The sequence below is a fragment of the Gekko japonicus genome, unplaced genomic scaffold (genome assembly GCF_001447785.1).
Source record: "Gekko japonicus isolate JY-2015 unplaced genomic scaffold, Gekko_japonicus_V1.1 scaffold1292, whole genome shotgun sequence".
Taxonomy (NCBI): Eukaryota; Metazoa; Chordata; class Lepidosauria; order Squamata; family Gekkonidae; genus Gekko; species Gekko japonicus.
In genome coordinates, this window is record NW_015165277.1 from 292,895 (window position 1) to 303,184 (window position 10,290).

Consider the following 10,290-nt stretch of genomic DNA (forward strand, 5'->3'; position numbering starts at 1 on the left):
TGACACTGTCTAACCATCTCATCCTTTGCCGTCCCCGTCTTCTTTGACCTTCAATCTTTCCCAGCATCAGGGTCTTCTCCAGTGAGTGCTCCCTTCTCATTTGGTGGCCAAAGTATTTGAGCTTCAGTTTCATTATCTGGCCTTCCAGGGAACAGTCAGGGTTGATTTCTTTGAGGATTGACTGATTTGTTCTTCTTGCAGTCCAAGGGACTCTCAAGAGTCTTCTCCAGCACCATAGTTCAAAAGAATCTATTCTTCGGCGCTCGGCCTTCCTTATAGTCCAGCTCTCGCAGCCATACATGACTACTGGGAATACCATTGCTTTGACCATGCGGACTTTTGTTGGCAGGGTGATGTCTCTACTTTTTATCATGCTGTTTAGGTTCGCCATCGCTTTCCTCCCAAGGAGCAGGCGTCTTTTAATTTCATGGCTGCAGTCACAGTCTGCGGTGATCTGGGATCCCAGGAACGTGAAGTCTGTCACTACTTCCACAGCTTCCCCTTCTATTTGCCAAGGAGTGATGGGGCCGGATGCCATGATCTTAGTTTTTTTGATGTTGAGCTTCAAGCCCACTTTTGCGCTCTCCTCTTTTACTCTGAGCAAGAGGCTCTTTAGATCCTTTTCACTTTCAGCCATTAGAGTGGTATCATCTGCATATCTGAGGTTGTTGATCTTTTCCCCAGCAATCTTAATTCCCGCTTGTGATTCATCCAGGCCAGCATTTCGCATGATGTACTCTGCATATATATTAAATAAGCAAGGTGACAGTATACATCCTTGTCGTACTCCTTTTCCTATGCTGAACCAATCAGTTGTTCCGTATCCGGTTCTAACTGTCGCTTCTTGGCCCTTATACAGGTTTCTCAAGAGACATGTGAGGTGGTCTGGTACTCCCATCTCTTTAAGGACCTGCCATAGTTTGTTGTGATCCACACAGTCAAAGGCTTTAGCATAGTCAATGAAGCAGAAGTAGATATTTTTCTGGTACTCTCTTGCTTTCTCCATAATCCAGCGAATGTTGGCAATATGATCTCTCGTTCCTCTACCTCTTCGAAACCCAGCTTGTACTTCTGGTAGTTCTCTATCCACGTACTGTTGAAGCCTAGCTTGTAGGATCTTGAGCATGACCTTGCTAGCGTGTGATATGAGTGCAATTGTGTGATAGTTTGAACATTCTTTGGCATTGCCCTTCTTTGGGATTGGAATGTATACTGATCTTTTCCAATCCTGTGGCCACTGTTGCGTTTTCCAAATTTGCTGGCAAATTGAGTGCAGCACTTTAACAGCATCATCTTTTAAGACTTTGAATAGCTCAGCTGGAATACCATCACCTCCACTAGCTTTGTTGTTAGTAATGCTTTCTAAGGCCCATTTAACTTCACATTCCAGGATGTCTGGCTCAAGGTCAGTGATTATACCGTCGTGTTTGTCAAGGACATTGAGGTCTTTCTTGTATAGTTCTTCTGTGTATTCTTGCCATCTTTTCCTAATCTCTTCTGCTTCTGTTAGGTCCCTACCGTTTTTGTCCTTTATCATGGCCAGCTTTGCATGGAACGCTCCCTTGATTTCTCCAATTTTCTTGAAGAGATCTCTAGTCCTTCCCATTCTATTGTTTTCTTCTATTACTTTGCACTGTTCATTCAGGAAGGCCTCCTTATCTCTCCTTGCTGTTCTCTGGAAATCTGCATTCAGTTGGGTAAATCTTTCCTTTTTGCCTTTGACTTTTGCTTTCCTTCTTTCCTCAGCTATTTGTAAAGCCTCATCAGAAAGCCACTTTGCTTTCTTGCATTTCTTTTTCTTTGGGATGGTGGTGATTGCTGCCTCCTGTACAATGTCATGAACCTCCGTCCATAGTTCTTCAGGCACTTTATCTATCAAATCTAGACCCTTGAATCTATTCTTCACCTATACTGTATATTCATCAGGGATGCAATCTAGGTCAAACCTGAATGGCCTAGTGGTTTTCCCAATTTTCTTCAGTTTAAGTCTGAATTTTGCAATGAGTAGCTCATGATCTGAGCCACAGTCAGCTCCAGGTCTTGTTTTTACTGACTGGATATAGCTTCTCCATCTTTGACTGCAAATTGTATAGTCAATCTGATTTCGGTGTTGCCCATCTGCTGATGTCCATGTGTAGAGTCGCCTCCTTGGTTGTTGGAAAAGGGTGTTCGCTATGACCTGTGTGTTCTCTTGACAAGACTCTGTTAACCTTTGCCCTGCTCCATTTTGCTTTGCCAAACTTGTCTGTTATTCCAGTTACCTTTTGACTTCCTACTTTAGCATTCCAGTCCCCTATGATGATGAAGACATCATTTTTTGGTTTTAGTTCTATGAGGTGTTGTAGGTCTTCATAGAATCGGTCCACTTCAGCCTCTTCTGCATCAGTGGTTGGGGCATAGACTTGGATTACTGTGATGCTGAATGGTTTGCCTTTGAATCGGACCAAAATCATTCTGTCATTTTTGAGATTGTATCCCAGTACTGACTTTTGCACTCTCTTGTTGACTATAAAGGCCACACCATTTGGATCTGCTACTATCAATATGTTTTAAATGATACACTTGCACTTTTTTAAAATTTCCTACATTGTCAGTGCTGTTATATCAAACTACCTCATTATGACCATTGAAAAGTTAACACCAAAATATTACAGTCTTTCTGCAAAAGGTTAACTTCCCAGAAGGAGGAGGGGTCTGAATGCCATGTAAACAATTATTACTCACAATCAATAATACTCATCTTTAAGACCATATCTGTTTACACAAATGGGAAAAAAATGAACACAACCAACTATTTCCAGAGACTGCTGTTGGGGGAATAAATTAATTTAGCATGGCTGTTGCCCATGTTACATGCTTCAGGAACCACATTTACAGGTTCAAAAAATTATTATTCACAAAACAGGTGGATATAGCAACACATGTGGAAATATCCATCCCCCCCCCTCGAGATACAATCAAGGAAAGCACAAAACACTGACAAATGCTCGAAGTATTATGATTTAAGATAGCATTGAGATGAAATATGATTCTTTTCAAGGGACTACAGATGCTGGTCAAGTCTGTCAGCAGCAAGTATCTTCTGAGTTCACTTGGGCAACTTCATCTAGACAGTATGTATAAATAAAAGAGACACTCCAACTGAAACTTATTTATAGGTCCAGCAGAAGAGGCAAAACCACCTGCATCATAAAAATTAATGATGAACTGTAGGGCTGATGTTCCACCTGAGCCCAGCCAAATGCAGCCAAACTTCACAACCACTTAGAGTTTGTTAGAATGAGAGAGAAAAAGAACAAGAAAGTGACATTTCATTAGCTTTAAGATGACAGACAGATGTCCTGCCATTAAAAATTAACAGTTTGTATAAGTGAAAGAATAATCTACTCTTGCCAATGGTACAAGAGAAGCACGGAAGTTCTTGAACTTCTCAGAATTTATGTGCACATAGCTACATCTCATTCAAACTTTTTTGACTGTGTCTTTTCATTATGAATAATAATAAAACTATAAACATTTAAGAACATGTATCATGTCAGCTTGAAAAAGAACACAGATACTGTATCAGAAAGAAAAAAATATGTAGTGGATTACAACTATAGCACTATTCTCATGGAACAGCCTTATACTGAATCAGACCCTTGGTCCATCAAAGTCAGTATTGTCTACTCAGGCCCTGGTCATACGGAGCATTAGGCACACTAGAGAGACGGAAGATAGGTGGATTTTCCGGGCACGATCTCACCGCCACATCTGGGAAGCGTAGAGCTCCAGTGGTGCACCCGCGGCTTCCCGCCAAAGATGAGGGGTAAAAAACTAGTACCTCGGAGGTACTAGTTTCTGGAAACTGTGGGGCAAGGGCGGGCGTCTGATCGCATTTCTGGTGGTAGTTCCGGCGCCCGCCCATGTCCCCTTGCAAAAAGGGTTCCCCCCCCAAGTCTTCACGAATGCGCACAAGCACCCAATGGAGCATGCGCACATTTAAGTTTTAAAAACAAAACACAACCCCTTTTGCCGCACCGCTCCGCTTCTTTGTCGCGTGTGTGATCGGCACCTCCCCCCTAACCACGGGAGCTCGACAGGACCTCAATCTGAAGCCTGATCATGCAGTCGCACATTAGTTTGCTCCGGGGCAAACAGCCACGCCTCCCCCCCACATTTTCCTGCCCATGTGGCCGAGGCCTCAGACTGGCAGCAGCTCTCTAGGGTCTCAGTCTTTCACATCACATCGCCTACTGCCAGATTTTTAAACTGGAGATGCTGGGGATTGAACCTGGACCTTCTGCACACCAAGCAGACACTCTACCACTGGGCCACAGCCCCTGCTTCACTGAACAAAATGTTAGGCTCTGTTCAGATTTCATGAATAAATCATTGTTGACAAAAAGTCAGGAATTTTCTAGCTAATGTGTTCTCTTCCCCTTCCTTCCTCGTTTGGAGCAAACTGGAGTTTGTTGCAATGTCCAGATCAGCTGAAAATAGTGAACTAATTTGTTCTTCTGCTTTCAAACCAAGGCTTGTATCCTAAATTTTGCAGGTGCAGTGGCACTCAGGGATGGGATCATCCCACCCTCCCCCTAACTGCTGTAGCTTGTCATAGGGTTGCCAAGTCTATCTTCGCCGGGAGCGGGGGGCTCCTCACTGGTGTCTTGTATGAGCGTGCATGTGCAAAGCACGTGCACGCCACACACACGTCACCCAGAAGTAACGGGAGGACGCCAGGCACGCTGGGGGCGGGGCCACGGCCATACACGCGTGCCCAGCGTGCCCGCATCACTTCCGGGTGACACGCACATCGGGGTGGAGTTCCCCCCGGGGCCCGATCTGGGGGCGACAAGGAACGGGCCTCTGGGGCGGGGACCCGCCCCCCCCCGGGGGGACTTGGGATCCCTAGCTTGTCATGAGAGCTGCCTAAGCTGGGAAATTCATGAAGATTTGGAGTTTGGGAAGGGGAGGGAGCTCAGCTGGGATGTGACACCATAGAGTTCGCCCTCTGAAGCTACCATTTTCTCCAGGGAAACTTATATCTATAGTCTGGATATCATTTATAAACTTCAATATGTGCCAAACCAGGAAGGCATCGATTTTCATGCCATGTTTGAGGTAGGAGGGAGGGGAAAGAGCATGCAAGCTCAAAGACTTTTGGGGTTCATCTCATGGGCAGATTAACCTTCATTTGAATACAGTGTTAACATATTTTATTTTAAAGATCAGAAGATTACAAGAGTACCTTTTACAAATCAAATAATAATCTAAACTCTGAGTAGAATTCAGATCTGGCACACAAACCCTAGCAAAGAGGAGCTAAATACAAATGGCAAGTTGATATTAGTATATGCAGGAATTTATTTAAAACCTTCTTTCATCTTACACAAAATACTCATCTTACATGACCTGCATATCTTCAAATTTGATCTCTGCTATTCTATATAAAATAATACAGAAAATATATGAAATATGTACTGGAACTTTTGGTACAATCTACACAATAGAATAACTCCAGCAAAATAAGCAGAGTATATAAGTACAAGAAGTACAGGACACACAAATACAACTTTAAACAGGAGTTGGTTTCTAAAGGCTTGGTGCTGGCCTCTGTTGGGAATAGAACTCTAGCTAGTTAGATGATTAATCTGACTTGCCATGTCAAGGCTGGACTCCTCACAGAACACCCAAAGTCTCTTGTATTACTGAATGAGCACAGGGGCTAGCACACCCTCATGATGCTTCACATGTTATGATTTTAATAGATATATATTGAGTAAATGATATTACCTACCAAAACTGCCATGACTAAAGTCCAAAGGGGAAAAAATTACATTGTGGGGAGTCAGAATATATATTTTTCGTGAGGGGAAAAAAGATGTGTATGCATTTTACTGTTTACAATTTTATCATGACGTCTCTCATATACATATTCAGTAAAACTGTATTCTATAAAATGATCGTAAGGGAATTTAAAGGAGAACAGAGAGCTACTATGGAGCTAGTTAAAACTCCTTATAAGTAACCACATACATCGAAGAATTAGATTGGTAGGGTCAACATGGCTAATCTCTCTGTTGAATATTACTGCAAGATTCAGAATTTCTGTTTCTTCAGAAAAAGTAAAGACAGTGTGTGACTATAAGTAGCAATGGTTTTAGGTTTGAGTGTAGAGATTGAAATGAGGAGGGAAACAAGACAAAACCCACAACATATTATTTATATCATAGGGCTTAATTTGTTAACAATGCATTCCCTGAAAGAACTATTCACTTCTGAATGCATTGCGGAACTGACACAAGTTAATTACTTCATCCTTCACCACATACCCTAAGATATCAGAATGGCTTTGCTGTATTGGAAGTAATGACTTTTCAGCTATGGTAAATTGAAGTGTAACCTTTTGACAGTAATTAACTTGTGTCACTGCTATGGTGACAGGGGGTAAAGAGTTATATGTATAAAAAAGATTGCTTCCTGTGGGAAAAACTATGAAATGGAGACGTTATCTTTTCAAAGATACTTTGGTGAAGTCTACAGAAAAGGGTTCAATGGATTACCAAGTTGCTTCACTTGCTTAGTTTTGTGACCGTTCTGGCCATAAATGATTGTTTGTAACTATAATATCACAGAGGGAACTTAGAAACCAAAAAGGCTATTATTAAAGGGTGCCATAGTTAAACTTCATTTGATTGTCTTACCTGGAAATAAAAAAAGATATGTAAACATTAAAAGAAAAATCAAATCTGCTTTTGACAATGCTATCAGCTTATTGCTATCTGAACCCCCCCCCCCCCAAACGATCTGCTATAAGAGTTTTTGGGAGGTTATATTCTTTCTGTCTCATACTGTTCTCTGACTGGTACTGTATTCATTAATGAGGCTTCTTTCTCATAAATAAGAGATTAATCATGCTTATTTTCTACAGTGTTTTGATAATGGTCAGCATCACTGTACCTTACTACTGTAAAAGTTTCTCTCATCAACACATTGCAAGTAAGGGATTTCAAGTTCAAGTACTACATGGGAAAGATTGATGTTTGTTCACTGCAAGTATACACAGATGACACTATGATCTAAAAATAAGTTTGGTAACGGTGATTATGTGTTCATGTTCCCTGCAACAGCTTTCCTGTTGCAGAGTGAAGATCCCCATGGTCTTGACTTGGAGTGGTAAAGTTTTGTTATTTGAAAATCTCAGTCTCATGAAATAATCTTGCAAGAGACTGGTGAACAGACCTAGATTGCAATTTTATGTACACTTACCGGGGATTAAGTCCCACTGAAGCCAGCAGGCTTAGTTTGGAAGAATCATACTGAAGCTTGTGTTGTCACAACTGGCTTTATTTCAGATTTTAGCAATCTCTTGTAGCAAACAAGAGTGTCTGCTTCTCCTATAATCTGTGACACATTCAGAAGCCTATCAATATCAAAATGGTTCTGGATTTCCAATCAAGAAACAGATCTTGTATTATCCAACAGATCAAATATTATCACTAAAAGTGATGTTTCTCTCAAGTCAATAGTAATATATTAAGAATTTTGTTACTGATTTTCACAGTGTCCAGTGTAATTAATTCACTCCTGTATTTCCTCCTATTGTTAAATTTATTAAGGTTACATTTTGGCATGCATTAATAGATTTTAGTGATGATTATCAACAAGTTAGTACCAAATTGCTTCAGCTGAATGTGAACATGTATCAATCTATCTGTATGGCATCTCTGATTCTGACAACAATGGGTTAATCTGAGAAAAGAACAACCCATAAATGATTGAACAGGGGGCTTAGTTAGAATGAGTAAAGGATGAACGGGATGAACAGCTGACCTATTTTTAAAACATGGGATTAAGCTCTGAATTTGGACATTGCTACGACAAGGAACTAAGAAAGGGGGGTGGGTCCACTTCTGTTCTGTAGAGATCCCTGATTAATGTGCTGTAAAATGTTGGCGTGTAGCCTTGAGGCCAGTACTCCAGCTTTGGGATGCAAGAACTTAACATCTAATTTAACATACTGTTTCAACTGAATTCTTTTGGCATACTTTCTACAAACAGACCTGCTGACTTCACTGGACTTTCATTTCAGGAAGAATTCCCTTTGAATCACATGCATGTGGAATACAATTTTTAAAAAAATGTCTTTTAAAAGTCTGCTTTGTGGGAAAAGGTTAGAAAAGCAGAAGCTGAAATGCGTAATCACTGAACAAAGGGAAGATCTGCCTCTGCAAACTCTTGTACTGGCAGTTTGCAGAATCCAACCCAAAAGTTTCAAGTGGTGATAGCAAAATATACAATCAAAGCATAATCCATGAAGGCAGGCAATAGGTAGGGTTGCCAAGTCCACCTTCCACCCCCAGCGGGGGACTTTGGGGGCATTCCTGGAGGGGGTGGGGCATCCCCGACGTGATGATGTCACGTGTGGGGGCCCACCCCCCCCCCCCCCCCCCGCCTGTGCGCAGGATTTCCAGAAACAGCAGTTCCCTGCACTTGGCATTTCCCTTTTGGTTGCAGGAGCTGGCGTTTCCCCTTTACGATCAGCCGCGTTTCCCTTTTAAGAGCTGGGAGGATTTCCAGAAACGGCAGTTCCCTGCACTTGAAGGAGCCGGTGTTTCTCTTTTGAGAGCTGGAAGGTGGCATTTCCCTGCAAGCTTGCGGAGATTGGGCTTGGGAGGAAACACGGGTTCCACACACTTAGGGGGAGAGAGAAGGGTGGCTGTGGGTGTTGGGGGTGGGGCTTCCCCCGCTGGCCATCTGGCCGGCGGTGGGTAGAACCCCCCCAAAATGGGGGACCCCTGGCAAACTGGGGGGTTTGGCAACCCTAGCAATAGGTCAAAGTCTGGGAAGTTTCTTGAAGATGAAGGACAAATCTAGATGGAAGAGAGGGCAGCTAGCAGAAAGATGGGCAAAAGATAAGTCATCTTAGATTGGTTCTCAAAAAATGACAAGCTATTAATACTAAACAGTTTATACTAAAAGATGCCACTTCACTGGTCCTCTGGGTCACCTGACAGACTGAGGAATCATCAGAACTGAGGCCTGAATCTGTCTGTGGTACCCTGTTCAGGCCAGCTGCTTTAGTGTCATCCAAGAGCAAAGGATAACTGGCTTAATATAATACATGGCCATCTGCCCTTGTTGTCAGGAAACAAAAAGTGACTAATTCCCAGGTCTTCCAATCTGAGACTCATTAAGTACTTTACAATTCTGTTTTGTCCTGTCTATAGATCTCTAACTACCCCCCCCCCCAGTGTGAGATTTTCGCTGTTATGGGGACATAGAAACTTTACTCTGAATCATTATAATGAAAAATAATTCACTAACATTATATAAAAGACTATTACTATGGTATCATTGAGCTTTTAACATACAGTAGAAGTCCACATATTTCAATTTACATATTACAATATGTGTTATTACCTTGCCAACAAGCACCAACGGTTAGTTGCATTGCTATATGTGATGGATGAATCGGCCAGTCATTAGTTACAAGGTAAGGTTCATATGTTGTGCCATCCATATACAAGGTAACGAGTGGAAACTCAATGTTGACGACATAGTAGTGCCATTCTTTATCACATATCTAAACAATAAAAGAAAAGGAGAGAAAATATAATTAGTGATAACTTTTATCCAAGGAAATAATGCTGAGTCTTTCATCTCCATCAAAAGAATGATAATACTCTTTTTTGTTCTTTGAAGAAAATTATTCATAATCATTCACAGTGTTTATGGGCACATTTTAACACAGGCTGTTGTGACTTACCTTAAAGTTTTTTGCCACATTAAACACTTCTCCAAGCAACTGAAGGAGTATTTTTGATTGATCTTTTTGTGTGCTTAAAGGGGCATGAAAAAGGTTCCTTCCCTTGAATGTTATCCTTATAACAATTATATTCTTTCTTTCACAGATAAACTGCAAGTTTTCCTATGTTTTGGAAATGTAACACAGCACCTATCCAGGGATGTATGAAGATATGAGATTGAATGCCCTTTAGATTTTTTTTTTTACAGAAGGTGGCTATATGTATTATTCACAAAAAAGGGAAGCTAGATATTCCTGGAGACTTGCTTTTGAAAAATGTTGGCAGCAGATATGTTTTTTGATGTTAAAAAAACTTGGAAGGAAATATGCTAAACACACTTCATTAAAAAAAAAAAGATAATGCTTTTTTGGTCCACAGAAATCAATATACAACATTCTTTGCATGGATTGTTATATCCTGAAAACCACAGAAACTGATGTCAATAACTTTAAGTGAAACAAAATCATTGAAGTCATCCAATTTCAGATGCTGTCATGGT

General features: G+C 41.2%; 1 protein-coding gene across 1 annotated transcript in view; it reads right to left on the bottom strand.

The window, feature by feature from the left end:
- CLSTN2 (calsyntenin 2) overlaps positions 1 to 10,290 on the bottom strand; it is a gene marked incomplete at its 5' end in the record, with an annotated part of 143,569 nt that overhangs the window by 35,592 nt on the left and 97,687 nt on the right. The window contains one exon of the mRNA XM_015410274.1: positions 9,406 to 9,568. Coding sequence (XP_015265760.1) covers positions 9,406 to 9,568 — 163 coding nt within the window. The remainder of the gene's footprint in view (positions 1 to 9,405; positions 9,569 to 10,290) is intronic.